The sequence below is a fragment of the Dermacentor albipictus genome, chromosome 7 (assembly GCF_038994185.2).
Source record: "Dermacentor albipictus isolate Rhodes 1998 colony chromosome 7, USDA_Dalb.pri_finalv2, whole genome shotgun sequence".
NCBI classification, from domain to species: Eukaryota; Metazoa; Arthropoda; class Arachnida; order Ixodida; family Ixodidae; genus Dermacentor; species Dermacentor albipictus.
This window is the reverse complement of record NC_091827.1, coordinates 30,652,502-30,670,578: the sequence shown is the minus strand read 5'-3', so window position 1 is coordinate 30,670,578 and position 18,077 is coordinate 30,652,502. Positions and strand designations below refer to the sequence as shown.

Genomic DNA, 18,077 nt, shown 5'->3' with positions numbered 1-18,077 from the left:
CATAGATAGCACTAACCTGAGTGTCCATCGACACATATATCGACCTCGTAGTGAGAGTCTCTCCGCCTCACCCTGAGAATCTATCGAACATAGATAGCACTAACCTGAGAGTCCATCGACACATATATCGACCCCGTAGTGAGAGTCTCTCCGTGACTTTATCTTAACACTCAACTTCAGTTACTCATTGAACGATTCTCAACCGGACGAATTACAACGTCACCAACCACGCCTGTTTTTTCTTTTTTGTTTGCCCCGATCGCAGGTGCACGAGCTGTGCGACAATTTCTGCCAGCGGTACATCAGCTGCCTGAAGGGCAAGATGCCCATCGACCTGGTGATAGACGAGCGCGACAGCAAGCCCGGGGACCTGGGCGACAACAACAACAACCACAACAGCAGCGGCGGGGGCTCGGGGGGCGGAGGGGGCTCCGGAGGGGGCGGAGGGGGCGGGGGAGGCGGAAGCGCGGGGGGCCGCGGTCACCACAACCCGGACACCACGGGCCACAACAGCACCGACAGCTCCTCCACGCCGGATCAGGTCAGTCCCGCTGTGATGCCATGCCGCGACTGGCAGTTTCTTAAAATGTTGCCGCTTTTGATTCGCCTGAAGCGTATGCGATTATATACTGCGGGCAAAACCACTCCCCACGTTGTTATATTTGTCACAACTCGAGGTAGTTTTCCTGCCATGCCATAAACCTGTGCTATTTGCCTCCGTTTGATGGCTCCTTGGCTTTTTGTTCTTAAGAACGTATTATCGTAAGTGGCTTTCGTTAACACCTTCGCCGTCACTATTGTCTGGTACTTGTTCCTACGTAGTCGTCTAGCATAAGGAATGCTTCGTGAATACGGACCCTGATCCTAGGCAGCACCGTGCGTCCGAAGCTCCGCGATGACAAAATTTCGCACCTTACCCACAGCCTCACCAATCTCACAGTGGCCTTTTACATACTCGGCGCTAGCCTATAGCAACGCCACCTAGTGTATGTTGCAAGCGTGTCGATAGCCGGGACTTGGCGGGGGGGGGGGGGGGGGGGGGTGTTACGGCCCGGCCCCCGCCCCCGCTGGATGCCGCCGCCAGTTTTCGGCGGTGCAACACGTGCGTCGCTGACCTTGACGCGGCACCCTTCAAGGTCGAAGGAGCCGTCCGGTCTGGCGCAGACTCGGCTCTCTTGGCGCGCCTGAGACCCCGCGTGGGAAGGAGACCGGATTGCGGCGCCGTCTGTCTGTGTGTGTGGTTGCCGTCTGCTTCGGGTCTCCCTCGCCGTCTCTCTCAAGTTTTCGAGACTGCATCGGGCTCCTTCGCATCTACGCCGCCCGTGCCTGCTGCGTTATACCGCGATCCATCCCCCCTGAAATATACGACGCAGGCAGAACGATGAGACTTGAAGGTGGCGAATAGATGAGGACGGTCTGTCGGGGCAAACGGCTTCGACACCCGGTTGTTCCACGACAGGGGCTACAGGCTCACGTACTTGCTTGGTATTTAATGTTCGGCGGTTCCCCTCCGCTTCCCCCCGATGACGCCTGCTCCGCGACTTCGTATCATAACTTGCGGTGTCGGCCGTGAGACATGGAATGCAACTGCGCATCCTGGAGCCTCCTCCTTCTCTGCAACTTGCTTTGTTGGCGGTTCAGGATATTTTACGTCTACTCGCTGCCGCAGCAGCAGAAGCAGCCCTCGTCGAAGGCTACAACGTTCCTTTCGTGACTGAATCTCTCCTGCGGTCTATCCACGTGACGTGGGTATCCATGCCGGATATTGTACGTCTGCTGCACTGTGCCAGAAGGTCAGAAGCGGACATCGCCTGCAACGTTCCTCTCGTGGCTGGCCGAACCTCTCCTGTGATTATCCACATGCAATCTCTTGAGTATCCGTCACGGATATTTTACGTCTGGAGCCCCGTAGCAGAAGCAGCCATCGTCTGCAACGTTCCTTTCGTGACTGAATCCCTCCCGTGGTTTTTCCATATGATGCGGGTATCCGTGTCATGTATTGTACGCATGATGCCTTTCAGCAGATGCACCCGTCGTCTGCAACGTACCTCTGGTGGCTGAATTCTCCATGGGTAGTCTCTTGGGTATCCATTTCAAAATGTCTGATGGCTGCGTCTGCTTCCCCGCAGCAGAAGCAGCCGCCGTTTGCAACGTTCATCACGTGGCTGAAGCTTTAAACTGGTTTATTCATACGATGTGTTTTCTCTGGCGCGTATTCATCGCAATAGATTCAGCGATTGAGATGTGTCTCCCTGTCTTTAGGCCGGTTAGTATTCGTGCGCTGGCTTAGTATGTTGGCTTGGTACGTGACATTTATGAGTGTCGCCCTGTTTGGCGAGCGGATTTAAAGGTGCGCTTTGCTGAAGACGCTTCGTGAATTTCGAATGTGGGTAACAGCTTGCCCGTTCGCTTGCCGTCGGAATTCGTCTGGGTTCCGGCGAGTGGAACGCCAAGGGCCTGGACTAGAGCTTTGCAGGCGACCAGGTTGGCCACCTGATTACGAACTAGGCTGTATGCTAGCAACGCCTTTGACGGCATGACATGGTCTCTTCATGCGTTGGCAAACGCGTTTTCTTCCTTGCTCTATCTTGTATTTCTACTCCCCGGGCATCTTCGCCAAATGTACAGGACAGCCCATCGTGCGTTCCTCCGATTGATGTCTATAACACCCATATCTTGAATAGGTGGCGCCCAAATCCTTGCCCCAGCAGCGGGCTCTCCATTGCGTAGCAGAAACCGATCCCGGAGGCCATGGTTTTGTTGGCAGCATGTGCCGGAAGCGATCGCTATAGCGGGCAGCACGTCATTCGAGCCATGTTTTGGACAGTTATCTATTCGTTTGACCTCAAGTGGCGCGGGCGCCATAGAGTTTCTCACTATAACACCTAGAGGGAAATCTGGCGCCACCGTCTATGGGAGTTTCTTAAGGGGGCACTGTGCCGTCATGGGAATGACGGTATATGTGTCTGCGAGGCTCGTGTTGGCTGGTGTTGTGCGAGGCTTCGTCTAAAACGTGGATGTGGCTACACAAATAACGCGTTCTATAAGTAAAATCTTTATAAAATGTTTCCATTCACGCATATTACATCTTTACTCACCTACAATGCATGACCAAGCGAAGAAATGCAAGAACAGACGACACACTGTTTCAAAGCGATCGCGAACCTTGTCGTGTGTCCTCCAACTTTAGCGGCCCGCTGATACTTTTTACGTAACGTATAATCGTACACGCAATAACAAGTTCTCATAGTTAAACAAAACATGTTTTTGCGTAATAATAAAACCAAAACAGCTTTTCACGTGCTGTTTTAGTAGAAAATGAATCATTGCGACAGACGGAACGGTGCTTGCCAAGCGCGTCTTCAGGGTGTCCTGTCTCTCCGAGAACAATGTCAATCCGAAGTCACAATATACCGGCATTCCCATGCATACCACAGCGCAGCAGCGCCAGATTCCCCTCTAGGTAATGTAGTGAGAAACTCTATGGCGGGCGCGGTTTGCACCGCATCCAATCTCGGAGACCACGGGTTGGAAATACCGCGCACGCGTCTGCAGCTTAGTGCGCGTCGCCGGTGGTGATTGAGCGACGAGGGCTCCAGAGAAACTTCGGCGGGGATCGTGCAAAATGTTGGCCGCGCCCCTCTGCCGCGCACGTAACTATATCGCCGGCAGCTAGCTCGCTGCATTGACCCCCCTCTTTCTCGCCGTTTTCCGTTCGCGTGTCCCTCTCATCCCGTCCCGGCACCGCTGGCACGCCAACGTTCGATTTAAAGCTGACGCGTCGGCATTGTCGACCTCGCTGCCACATCGTTGGCGTGCCGACTGCCGTGTTGGCTTTTTCGGCGAAAGTAGTGGCGGATCTTCTTGCAGTCTCTCTCTCTCTCTCTCTCTCTCGAAAGCGTTCATTCCACCGGGCCTGCCCGCTCTGGTCTCACCTCCGTCGAGCATCTCATTTTGTCTCTCTCACGTTCAAAGGGCAAACATTTTGCTTCTTTTGATACGTTCCTTGCTCGTTGCGCTCAAATTATGGCCGACAGAGCTGTATACCGTGGGTCCGGAATCGGAGCTTTGTAGTACGTGTCGCTCAAGGCACGTTCGAGGTTACGCTTGCAAGATGTTGTCCGAGGTGGTTTTGTCTAACCGTGTTCCTCCTTTTCTTTGTGTTGCACTGTCTATGTCGCGCTAGGTTCTGCGTCCGGGATGAGTTTAATTGAAGAGTTAACAGTGGTTTGAAGATGCGCGTGCTGGCAAACTAGGTGGCGTTGTCTGCTGCTGTTTGTGTTCCTTTCTGCGTGCGGTTGCGACGTTAGGTAAACGTAGAGGCACTAGGGAAATGTTCCCGAAAATTTACGTTGGGGTGCATCCGACCATTTTCTCCCACGTTTTGTTAAACCAATCACGATGCTACGTATCGGGATTTAATGGTTTTAATAGCCCAAATTTCGAGCAGGTTAGGTTAGGGTTAAGGTGAGGTTAGGGTTAGGTTCGCCGAGCATGGCGCCGGCCGCCGCCGATGTTCTCAGATGTTGGTGGTCACCGGTTGACCTCACGCAGGAGGTAGGTCGGTGTTCGCGCACGTTGGAACTGTATAGTCCGGCGATTTGATCGTTCAACGCCTTGCTTTCTTTCTTTGTGTGTGTGTGTGTTACTTCGAATATATTTTTTAAGCATCCACGAACTTATAATGCACCGCCAGCTCACATGCATTTGCCCTCTTTCGTCGTATATATATATATATATGCAAAATCCCGTCTTCTCTTCCAATTCGAGACCTACACATAGGAGATGGGTCGTCAAATCCGGCAACCTCCATAACGGGTTACATGTATAGGAATAGCTGCGTACAGGTAGCTTCAAATCGTGGCTGTACACGGCCCCATAACCCATAACCCATTCCCCCCCCCCGCCCCTCCCAGCACAACACTTCCAGCGCCTAGAGCCGTCACACCCATCGCACACCTTGCTCGCCGCGCATCACCCCGCCCTATATCCTCGGTATACCGCGATTACCATCAAACTCGCATTTCTCGATAGGTGTGTACACGGGGGGGTTGAGCGCTCTGCGTCGTGGTTTATGAGCACGTTGCTTCGTCGTCCACGTTTTGCGACGTTACATAGTGCACACTGCTTCATTGCCCAAGGCCCACAGCATATATATATATATATATATATATATATATATATATATATATATATATATATATATATATATATATATATATATATATATATATATATATATATATATATATATATACACGTTCCTGCGCATCTGTGTATCTGGCAGCAAGCGTCATGTAAACGCTCCCATTTCAATTTGTTTCTTGTTGTGCAAATCTTTCTTTTAACTTTTTTTTTTCTCTCTCTTTCTTTGCCTGTTATAGCTGTCTCCTTGTCGACATGCCCCTGTGGTAATTTCCCGGCTTCTCCAAGTTCAATTAGTCTTTATTCTGTTTTCATCTTCTGTTTTTCATCTGTCGTGGTCCTGTGGCAGCCGTGTACGTCCCGGTTTTCTCTGGCGATTTCGAGCTCATGCGCGTTCGTTCTCGAATGGTGAGTATAGGTTTACGGACTCGAAAGGCTTCTCAGCACGTCGTGTTGCCTGCGCGCGCTCCGCCTAGAGGCACAGGTGTATAACGATGACCATTAGAAAAAAAACGAGCGCCATTTAAAGCTGTACGGCTGCCTGGCCTGAGGCGGCGTTGAACGTTCAATACGCGCGGTTCGTTTTGAGGAGTGAAAAGCCTTACGCCAGCTTCAACAAGAGGAGTCGTTAAAATAACGGTGGAAACAGTAGTAGTAGTAGGAGTAGTAGCGGTAGTGCTGGTAACTTAGCGTAGTGAAAACTGTAGTTAGTAGTAGTTATAGTAGTGCTGGTAGTTAATGTAGTGAAAAAGCAGAGTTAGTACTAATAGTAATACAAACGGTGATGGTGTATATAGCGGAAACAGTAGAAGTTTCTTCATAGAAGTGAAAGCAAGGGATTTTGTCAGCCTTTAACGCTGATGGCTACTCCTGTTCAGACTACAGTAATTTTTTTTTCATAGCATGAAAAAATTCGTAAGAAACGTCACAGTACTTAGTAGTAGCAGTAGTAGTCAGTAAACAATCAAAGGCTGCCTACGGCTGCTCGAAGACAGTGGTGGCACGATGGCACAACGAACAACGTATGATGGGCGGCACGACTTCGGCACGAAGGCTCAAACAACCGTGGTCCCGGAGTGTAGCTCCTGACGTGGCTCGCGGAGCTGCTTTTTTTTTTTTCCTTTTCTGCCGGCGACGACTGGGTCTGTTCCGTGAACCGCTGTTATAAGCAAAGTCAAGATAGAGCACGCTCGCTTACTATAACCGCAAGAAGCTGCGCATCTTTTGACCCCTGGTTACGTCGCTGATAAACATGAACCCGATACCAGTCACATTTGGACATCACACGATTCGGGGCGGACAAATTACTCGCAACAGTTGTCGCCGAAAAAAAAAAAAAGGCTATGTCAGCCTGGACACGAAGCCGTAGCCACGAATTTTGTTCCCCAGCAATATCCTGATACGGTACTTCGAGCATGTGAGTCCTGAACGGGATAATGATATAATTTCTAGACACTCCGTTAAAACGTGGCTACCAACACTGCATTTTCTTAGAGCCGAGCGAATGTTGATTGTGACAGATTGTTTGATTGATTCGTGGCGCTTAACGTTCCAAGGGGTATCACCGGTGTCTACAAGTGCTCGTAGTAACCGCAAGAACCATTACGCGTATCAAGATCCCACGAGTTGAGAGCAGTTCTTGGACGCTACCTCCCTTATTGAGAGAGGTATATATACACCACACCAACTGTCGCTCGCGAAGTAGACTATACTCGTGGGCTGTAGTTTATCGCGGGGGACTTTGGGGGCCATTTGTCATCGGGCAGGAAGCACCAGCAGGACGGCCGGCTTTTACTCGCAAAGAGCGCCCTTCTGCCTACCCCGCCCTCTTATAGGTACGAACTACATGCGGTGCCTTCAGCGCAGCATAACGGCTATCTCGCCTTCCGAACGACCACTTCTCTTTCTCCTCTACATAGACTGCGTACACCAGGCTGCTAGCGAGTAGGACCGACGACCACTCGGCGAGGAAAAGGTGTTGAAAAATACGGGGCTTCCTTTCGACTCGCCACCTACGTCGAAGGATAGATTAGTGAACAGATAGAGATAGAGAAATGGGGAAATAAATAAATGAGAGGTGAGGGGAAGTAAAGAAAACGACGAGGAAGGGAGTCGACTGGAAAAAGAAGGCTCCCCGAAGGCACAGATTTGGAGTGTAAGGGCGTTGGCTAATTAGAAGTCATTACACGCGAAATGCTCTCGTTGTGCGCACGGGATGGATATATGTATATCGGCGGGGGTGGGGAGGAGGGGGGGGGTGCCCGCGCGGTGGCGCTGTGCGCGAGTTCTCGGCGTCGAAAGGTGGTGGTGCATGGTGGTGGCCGTTGGGAGTCGCTTATGTCCCTTTTTTTGTTGTTGTGCCGCTCCCGGCTCTGATGTCGTCCGCGGGCTGTGTTTTACCATCCAGGAAGCAGCGGCCATTTGAGCTCTCAGTAGTACAAGGGGTCTAAGACTGGCGTACGCGGCGGGGGAAGCGTGCGGTGCTTAGTTGAATATATGCGCATTGCGCGTGTTCGGGGCGTAATGAAGATAAGTATCGCGGGTGCTGCTGAGGTTTATGGCGGTGGTGTTTAGAGAGGGAGGGGGGGGGGTGTCCTGCTGACGCCGACCGTTTCGTGAGGGTTGAGAGTAAGGCAGCTATATGATAGGAAGGAGGAGAAATTGGCTGGCGCGTGGTTTGTTTCCGTTCATGTGCGAAAGAAGAGAAATAGGGGCAGGTGGTAGGACGTGGTAGGATCTGTTCGTGCTTTTCTTGCATTTTTTTTTTGTCGGCGGCCTTGAGAAATTTTCTGCATTGTCAGGGATATATCGCACCCAACCTATGCCTGCCGTGTCAGCTGGGTGGTCACCAGAGCGTAGCGTTCACTTTTAAGGGTTATAAATGAGGGTGCTATGAGTAGAGAGAGAGAGAAAGAGAGAGAGAAAGAGAACTCCGCGTTACTCGAGGAAGACACCACGCTATGTACGGCACACACTGTGGGTGTTACGCGTGGAATTGTTGGAGGCGAAAAAAGGACTTGGCCGACAGGAGCGTGTCGTTGTTTTAACGACCTCGGCCCGGTGCATGGAAGAATTCGGTAACGAATAGACACGTGACGAGTTATGCAAATCACGGTTCTTTCACGGGAGAGCGACGGGTGCTGTCGCGCCATCGTTCTTTCTTTCTTTGTTTCTTTGTCGCGCATTTATAAATTACACCTACTGTTCTTCGTGTCTATATTTCTTGTTCGTTTTATACGTCGTCAGGATATTCTACTCGTTTATCCCGTCATAACAATCTTGTTCTACCTCTCTCCGTTCGTGTTCTTTGTTTTCTTTCAAAAAAATTTCTCACTCAGTAGGTGGAGCATTTATCTCAGTGGGAGTCACGCAGCTTTCAATTTAGGCACTCATATTTCGAGTATTTCAGCACATGGTCACCCTTCTACTTCAACCGCCGATTGCGCATGCGCCATCACTGGCGGGCAGAACGCAGGTAATGTTATATCTAAATACTCTGTTGTGTTTTAATACATCGTGTCCCCTAAATGAATTTGCACTTGCGCGATTCGTGCTGGAGGATGGGTTGTCCGAAAAAACATAGGGGGCGACGAGGGGACTGGGAAGGGGGCAGGTCAGCTCCTTGGCTGTGCAGAGGTCGAGTCCTTCGTGAGTCTACAGAGCTTAGTCGTGCGACACCCAGCGTCTCCGAGTCGCTCGTTTCTCAGCTAACGGTGGCACTCCTGCTTGTGTTAGTTTCACTCGATTTTGTTCATATTTATACACGGCCTCAGAGATCCGGCAACATGAGTGTGACAATCTCGGAGGCCGTGCTCCATTTCGCGTAATTTTCTACAGATGCCACTAGAAGGAATACTGGCGCTGCGACTCGTTCCGCCATGTTGCCAACGACGTTGCAGTCAATTGATTCGTCTGAACATCGTGGGCGTGTGGCTTCGAACGTTCTTGTGACGGTATTTATTACGCTTTCTCCTTTCCATATTTCCAAGCGTTCGCAGTTGTCTAAACACATTTATAGACAATTACTCTCTGCCCACACGCCTAAAACATCACGAATTGTTGCATTTGAGATGCCCTACGTTTCGTTTGGTGCGGTCGATTTTCAAGATCGCACGGTCGTTTGAACCCAGAAGGACAAGGTTTAGGGCAAAGCCACGTTTGCCACCCAGAACCGCCGTGCATGCAGATCCCGTGGAAGACCTTTGCCTAGTCAACTTTTTTGAAGGAAAGTCTATACGGCTTTCTATCTAGCCTAGTTGGAAAACACGGAACGACTGCTGGCGGCGACGTCTTTCCTTCCTTCCTTTTATGGCCGGCGGTAGCTAGGTGCCTCTGTAACGTTCTCCGCCTCGAGACGTACGTGATTGCCGCCGATTTCCATGATGCTAATGCCCGCGCGCACCCATGTCGTATCGGACATCACGTCTTCATTAGCGATTCGTCGGCCGTGTATACGCGCATGTACATAGGCACGTGCTGCGTCAGTCCTTCGTTTCCTCGTCCCTCTGCGAGGTTGCGCATTGCTGACGTGTCTCTTTCCTCGACTCCGGTCCGGGAGCGGTGCAGTTGTGTAATGGGAACATGCGGCAACGAGTTCCATCTCCTTGTCGTTGATGCGCTGAGCGTATAACGTGGTGGGCGCTGTCCTCTTTATGGCATTCTGTTGGAACTCATTTTGGGGAATTTCTTTTTGTTCTCTGCTTCGTTTTGTTTGTGTGTTTGTTTGCTGCGTGTTTGTTCTGGTACGTTGTTGTTTGTTTTCGCGTTTTGATTCGCGTCGTTTTGCGTGTGTTCTTCGTGGCGATCGAAATTGGCGCCGGTGGTGACAGGCGCGTTCCCATGACGTGGGCGCCGGAGGGTCGAGGTGCGTTCCTTTTACGGCCGTTGAAAGCAATGCGTACCGCATGTGGGACGTATTGGCGAAAGCGTTTGCTCTTGAGTGCGTGTGCTTGCAGTGGATGGCGCACACTTTCCGATGTTGTATCTAGATTCATTCATTCATTCATTCATTCATTCATTCATTCATTCATTCATTCATTCATTCATTCATTCATTCATTCATTTATTCATTCATTCATTCCGTGGGTAGTGTATACAAGGCGTTGTGGGTCGGGTGTAGACATTGCGGGTCACTAACAAGTGGCTATCCAAAAAAGAAGTGACTGTCCAAAGACGCAAGTTTTCCTCCTCCCCCATTGAGGGTAGGGAAGAGTCAGTCAGCTACGCGTTCCGCTAGGGAAAACAGTTTCTGGCCTGACGAAGACAAGAAGTTCGTTTGTTCGAAACGTTGGGCTCCCGCGACTTTCGTTTGTCCGACCACCGTTCACCACTAGCAAGTTTAGTAGAGCCGATGAATTGAGCAAGATGGTTGCGGCTGTTCATGGTTGGGGGCCTTGCAAGGGCCCAAAACGAAAAAAAAGGGGGGAGGGGGGATTGAGGACGCCGTGTTTGTAGTCTTGATTTCTTCGTCTTCGCTTGCCCTGCCCCTAACCGCGAACACCACGCTAACACGTGACTGGTGCGTCTTGCCCTTGTGACGAAACTGCGATTTATTTTTCTTTGCGACAGCTGTCGGGTGTATACCGCGGACAGGCCTCCGGCCTATTCGGCGCGATGTCGCCCGTCGCATAACGAGAGTCCAGAGACGTTGATCAGCTGTGTGTGCACAAGCGCGTGACAAGGGTGTGTATAAAGACGGGGGAGTGGGTGCCGTGCGCGCATACGTACTGCACGTATCACTCATCCGGGTGTCGCCGTGTCGTGTGGCGCCTGTAGGACGTGCCGCGCTGCGACCAAATATTGTCGCAGCGACATCGCTGACCTTCTTGTGACTCTCTCTCTCTCTCTCTCTACCTCTGAGAGAGAGTACGTGTGCTTGGATTGTGTGCGCACGCTGCGACAAGCCTTTCCCGCAGCTCGTCACGCGAGCTCTTCGTGTGACGGCTGCAGCTCTTGTGTGCATATAGTTTCCAATCCCTCAGTTCGCAGCGCGTCGTTCGGCTGGGCACTGACGATTTGAGAGCGCGCGAGTTTTGTTTTGTCAGCGGATCCTTAAACACACACACACACACACACACACACACACACACACACACACACACACACACACACACACACACACACACACACGCGCGCGCTCTCAGAGGTGGCGTCGCTTGTTACCCCTCGAAGCGTGGCCTCCGAGATATGTGGCACTGAACTCTCGCGCGCGACTTCGATCTCGGAGGCTATGTTGCACGTGCTGCCGTTCGCCTCGGCGCCGCAGCACGGTTCGATCTAGAATGCTCAGTGGCGCGGCTGAAAAATTTTTCATTCTCTCCGCTCGCTGAAAGGCAAGGTCACGGGTTCGACTGTATATATAAACCATTCTGTACATAAACCATTTTTTTTTTTCGACATGCACGTCGAAGTCAAGCCCTGCCTTGAATATGGTGTCGGGGCCTCTGTCAAGCTGCAGACCGCAGCTTTTAGCACTGTCAACTTCCAAACTTGCTTTGGAAATTAAGAATTTGAATTTGACTTGTTCGTTCCGGACTAGTTATCCCTATTTGTCCGTGTCCTTCTTTCTTTTTTCTTCTTCTTGCTTATATTTACTCGACACAACGGTCGAAAACAAATCGTGTGCAGAAATATGTACATCGCCGTCACTCGACGGGATATTTTGCCGCTGTTAAAATGCGAGGAATGCCCAGGGAAACGTACGCCTATAAGCAGAGGAACGCGGACGTGAGGTGCTCGTGTGCGGTCTCGTAACAGGAGCTGCGCAAGCCAGCTCAACGAACGCCGAAGCGGAGCTTGCGAAAAAAGATGACCGAGGGCTTGTAAACAGAGTCGTTAAAATCGCGTACGCGCAGTCTTTCAGTGTTCCGTTGGCTGCTAGCATTAGAAAATATGCAAAACGAAGGAAATACGCAATGCGATGAACGCTGGGACGAGCTCGTATGGAAACACACCGTCTCGTGTCTGTGCGCGTCTTTCAAAAATCATCATCATCATCATCAGACTGGTTACGCCCACGGCAGGGCAAAGGCCTCTCCCATACTTCTCCAACTACAAAATACGCTGTAGCAAATAAAGGTTGTTAGTCGTACATACGTAAATGTCGAACCCCCTCATAACGAAGCGCTTTGGGGGGGGGGCGAAATCGTTCGTTATAGGGGTAACTTCGTTGCAAAAGGTCGCGCACCGCAGAGTTCACGAGTGTGTGAAGACACGCAGTACATGTGTGTCTTCGCCTTGTCCTTGTCGATGCGCTGCTTCATCACCAAGGCATGATGATACTGCAACGGTAACTCATAAAATATGTTGTCCGTAATGCGTCGTTCATGTAGTCTTCAGCTTGATCGCTGTTCATTTTCACACTTTTACGCGCCGAGGTTACTCAGTGGCTATGGTGTTCGGCTGCTGAGCACGAGGTCGCGGGATCGAATCCCGGCCACGGCGGCCGCATGCCGATGGGGGCGAAATGCGAAAACACCCATGTGCTTAGATTTAGGTGCACGTTAAAGAACCCCGGGTGGTCGAAATTTCCGGAGTCCTCCACTACGGCGTGCCTCATAATCAGAAAGTGATTTTGGCACGTTAAACACCATAATTTAATTTAAATTTAATTTTCACACTTTTCAGGTACAGTCGCGGACAGAATAAAATGGACCACGGCGAAGGCGGCCGGAGCGGCTGCGGGGGCGGCGCTGCTATCGCGCTTCGTGCGCTCCCGACGACAGTACCCCGAGTGACGTCAAACTTCTCCTCCGCACCCTCGCTCTCGCGCTGGCGCTTGTCGCGCTTGATAAATTTCTAGTGCCGCGTTCGGCTCCTCTGCTGCTGACGGTCGGCACGAAGGGGCGCGTGAATCGCCAGTAGTTCAGCACTTAGCGCTGTCGCGCAGTAGCGGACGGCCGCAGCCCATCAAAGCGCCGCGCTGTGAAGGAACCAAACTCGATGTTTTTCTTCGGTCGGCGATTTACAGTCGCGGACGCAATGAAATGATCGAGCCACGGCTTCGAGCGAAAAACGCGAACCAGTGCCAACAAGTGAAGGCGCCTGATACGTGTTGAGACGTCTGCTCTTGCATGCGCGTCCCTTTTAGTTCGCAGCCTCTCCAGACCTCTAACATCGGCTTAGCGCTAGTTAATCGTAGGGCGCAGCGCGAGGTGACGCCGCTGCAGCGCCGCAACGTCTGGTGCGCTGCCGGAATGGGTTGTCGGGGGTGCACTGTTCTCAGCGCCCAGCTCACGCTGTTGCTGACGTCTGCCACCATAAAGCCACAGTCCCTATACATTTCTTTTTTTTTTTTCTGTCGCGTGACCACGATACCGCGTAGTCAAATGATAACTGCGGCGTCTCGTCCACTAGACTCCAAATTATCCGTGCGTGATAGGTTGTTGGAATGACGGTGCGCGACCCACTCTTTGCTATCTCGCACTGCTAGGGTTTATTCGCAGGAGATAGTGCGACGAACTAAAAGGGACGCGCATGCAAGAGCAGACGTCTCAACACGTATCAGGCGCCTTCACTTGTTGGCACTGGTTCGCGTTTTTCGCTCGAAGCCGTGGCTCATTTCATTGCGTCCGCGACTGTAAATCGCCGACCGAAGAAAAACATCGAGTTTGGTTCCTTCACAGCGCGGCGCTTTGATGGGCTGCGGCCGTCCGCTACTGCGCGACAGCGCTAAGTGCTGAACTACTGGCGATTCACGCGCCCCTTCGTGCCGACCGTCAGCAGCAGAGGAGCCGAACGCGGCACTAGAAATTTATCAAGCGCGACAAGCGCCAGCGCGAGAGCGAGGGTGCGGAGGAGAAGTTTGACGTCACTCGGGGTACTGTCGTCGGGAGCGCACGAAGCGCGATAGCAGCGCCGCCCCCGCAGCCGCTCCGGCCGCCTTCGCCGTGGTCCATTTTATTCTGTCCGCGACTGTACGTACGCTTTCGCGAGTTGTCTCGGGCCTTCTTTTCTCGGCTTCGGTTTTGTTGATACGTAAAGTTCCCTCACCCAATTGTGTGAGGGAACAAAAGCGAATTAATGACATCTTATTTGAAATCGAGAAAAAAGAAATGTGCACGGGCAGGACACGTAATGAGGAGAGAAGATAACCGATGGTCATTAAGGGTTACGGACTGGATTCCAAGGGAAGGGAAGCGTAGCAGGGGGTGGCAGAAAGTTAGGTGGGTGGATGAGATTATGAAGTTTGCAGGGACGACAGGGCCACAATTAGTACATGACCGGGGTAGTTGGAGAAGTATGGGAGAGGCCTTTGCCCTGCAGTGAGCGTGACCAGGCTGATGATGATGATGATGATGATGATGATGATGAAGAAGAAGAAGAAGAAGAAGAAGAAAGTTCCCTACCGTTGTGCCTTCCTTTCCTCCCTGTCTGCTGAGCATGAAACGGAGCGTATTCGCGCAGGTCTGCGGTGAGAGTGGGTCGGTTTAATTTACCGGTCCAAATTCGCGCAGTGTCTGCTGCGTTTACGCCGCGGTGAGAAGCCGTGCCGTACCACAATGTAAAACAATTTACACCCTAAAAAGTGAAAAAGGCTGTAAATGTGTCCATAAATCACACCTTTAGGGTGTCCGTTATATAGACAACGCCCTAAGGGTGTTCCTTACAGACACATTTACACCCTTTTTCACTTTTTAGGGTGTAAATTATTTTACAGTGCAGAGCCATCGTCGCCGTGTGAGGCATTCAGCAACGCTAGCGGAGATTACGCACACACGCTGTCAGGATTGGGGGCTCAATCCCTTCGTCCGTGGTCCTTTGCCAAGATTGGAGTACGGCATGAATTCGAAGGTAGCTGGCCCATGCCGTCGTCCAACTTATTTACGCTGAGATCGTTGATGAAGTGAAGAACTGCTTCTCAACGAGAACGAGGAAAAAGGGGTTTATTTACAGAAAATTAACTCAGTCTAACATGACTGTTTGAGAAAAATAGTATTAGTCCAACAGGACTGCATGAGAGAAGTGAACCAGTCTAACATGACTGCTCAAGAGAAGTGTGTCCAACAATCGCACAACCACAGTTTTTATACACTCGATCCGCTGGTCCTACGACGCGGCGGCTGTTCGTTTACACACCACCAACTCGCAGCTGCTCTGAAGACCAGTTTTCAGACACAAAGGCACACACATTCCGAAGCCCAAGCGACGGCGTTGAAGGTGGTGCCGTTCCGGAAAATCGACGCCGCTCGAGGGACGCTCGTTGTTTTGCAACATGCTGAACCGTGAGAGCGCAAAAATAAGACGTTCCCGCGGTAGCTTCTTCAGGCGTGTCAGATCAGCGCCGCGTTGAGGAACTCTGGAATCATTGTCCACACACCAAACTCGTCTTGTCACAATGTCGAAGCGGGCTGGAGGAAGGCGGCGGATTCCAGCGCAAAGGTCGCTTCTTTGAACGCCTCGCAGCTGCAGCGGCGGAGAGCGGGAGGTGCGCGTCTTGCACCCCTTGTCGTAATCGGGTGGCAAGGTGACAATCTTGTTGTGCAACCCGCCGTTCTTTACAGCGCCTCCATGGCCCCAAAAGTCTCGACTGTCTAGCGCTGACAACCGCTAGGCAGGAAGAGAACGGCTGCTGGTCAGGGGGGGATTGATGTCTTGGCTCGCAGCGACCACTTGTGCATTGATGTCACCGCCCCAAAACATCCAACAAGGACAGGCAACTGCAAAATGAACCCCACAACACGGCTCTGCGCCGAGATGACGTGCATTGGCTCTCACTTTAGACTCGCTAGGCTTCAAAAAAAAACAACAACAACATAAGTGCAGAAACAAAAAAAAATGCTGCATTTCACTATGCCAATTTCTGAAGCAAATTCCTGCTGACAAATTCAGCAATCATGGAGGGAATCCTGCTAAATGAGAGGGGATCTTCTTCGCTTAATAAATTTAACACTAGTAACCCTAAAATTTAGGCGGGACCCTCAAACGCAGAATTCAAATTAGCCTGCTCAAACCATCCGCATTGCTATGCAACTTTCCCTTCTTATATCTAACGGAGAAGTTGTACTCTTGGAGAGTGAGGCTCCATCGGAGCAAGCGGCCGTTTTTGTGTGACATTTGATTGAGCCACGTCAGAGGACAGTGGTCGGTCTCGAAGATGAACTTCGCTCCGTACAAATAACACGACAACTTCTGGGCGGCCCAAACCAAACAAGCGCATTCCTTCTCTGAAGCGCTGTAGGCTTCCTCTCTTACATTTAGTTTACGGCTGGCGTAGAGGATAGGATGCTCCTCGTTATCGTCGCCGACTTGACTAAGTACCACGCCCATACCTCTGTCGCTTGCGTCGCATTGAACTATGAATTCCTTTGTGTAGTCTGGCGCGCGAAGCACAGGGCGAGAAACCAATAGCGTTTTCAAACTTTGGAAAGCGTTCTCTTTGTCCTTATCCCAGAGTACGGTACTCGGTGCTCCCTTTCGGAGGGCGTCTGTTAATGGACTTGCCAATTGCGAGTAATTCGGAATGTACCGTTGATAGTACCCCACAAGTCCCAAAAATGAACGAACGTCCGTTTTCGTGCGCGGCTGAGAAAAATCTCCAATCGTCGCTATTTTCAGCTCAGCCGGCCGTCTCATGTCCTGACCGACAACATGGCCCAGATAAGTAACCTGCGAACAACCAAACCTACACTTTTCCGCTTTCATCGTTAAGTCAACTTTAAACGTACGAAGCCTCGCATTCTTGTCGTAATAGACTTTGGCGTTCATTTGAGCTATTGCCATGTTCTTTCCGACTAGTTCTTGGTTTGCGCTCAGCCGTTCCAGTAAATTTAGCACGTATTCAACCACGGTTGGACTCTCCCCTCTTTCCTCCCACATCTCTCTTAACATTCTCAGTGGAGAGCGGAGTGTCCTCCCATACACTAGTTCTGCTGGAGAGAACCCTGTCGCTTCATGTGGAACCGTTCGCAAAGCAAACAAAGTTGCCGGCAGACAGTTCTCCCAGTCCTCCTTGTGCTCGTAACAGAGCGCACGCAAAACTCGCTTAAGCACCGAATGCCACCTCTCTACACTGTTTGACTGAGGGTGATAGACAGAACTGTGTATTAACTTTACCCCGCACTTTTGCAAGAATGTGGAAGTCAGTGCGCTCGTGAATACTGACCCTTGATCTGCCTGAATTTCGGCTGGAAACCCAACTCGTGCAAACACTGTCAAAAGCGCGTCTACTACTTCAGTGGAGCTGAGCTCTTTCAAAGGGATTGCTTCTGGAAACTTGGTGGCCGGACATAGCATGGTAAACAAGTACCTGTAGCCTGATTTTGTTTTTGGAAGAGGCCCTACCGTGTCTATTACAAGCCGTCTGAAAGGCTCTGTTATTAAGGGCACTACCTTCAGTGGAGCTTTCCAAGTCTCTCCTGGTTTACCAGAACGCTGGCAGGCGTCGCATGATCTTACAATGTTTTCTACATCTTTGAAACAGCCAGGCCAGTAGTATTCCATAAGCAATCTTTCCTTTGATTTGTTTATGCCTAGGTGGCCGGACCACCCATTTCCATGACAAAGACTCAAAAGGTCCTCCCTATACTTAGTAGGTATGACTAACTGATCTAAAATCCTACCCTTTCGATCTCTGTAATGCCGATACAACAAACCTCCTTTCTCATGTATCGTTACGTTGCGCCTAGCAATGCCTTCTTTAGCTGTGTCCCGTAATTTAGCTAAGCTCTCATCATTCTTTTGCTCAGCTGCCAGTGACTCTCTATCCACGCGTAAGAGTTGATCAAAGTTCTTTGAGGCCGGTGATAATAACGACCCTGTCTCGCTTGGGAGCGCGTCTGCATGCTCTTCCTGCAGGCTAGAACTCTGACACTCTAGTGCTACGCTCTCATTGAGCTGGTCAACTGGCAGGCTCTCCTCAACTGTTCTTTTGTCCGTCGGGCCTAGCTCGGATTCGGGTATTGAAGCTATCCCCTTTTCTGCTTCAGCTGGAG

The 18,077-nt window shown here is 51.1% G+C and overlaps 1 protein-coding gene across 6 annotated transcripts in view; it reads left to right on the top strand.

Moving 5' to 3' along the window:
- The window catches only part of LOC135896389 (homeobox protein Meis1-like), a 441,556-nt gene that overhangs the window by 136,233 nt on the left and 287,246 nt on the right, over positions 1-18,077 (top strand). For all 6 annotated transcript variants that reach the window (XM_070521828.1, XM_070521829.1, XM_070521826.1 and 3 more), the window contains one exon: positions 266-541. In XM_070521828.1, the coding sequence (XP_070377929.1) occupies positions 266-541 (276 nt within the window). The remainder of the gene's footprint in view (positions 1-265; positions 542-18,077) is intronic.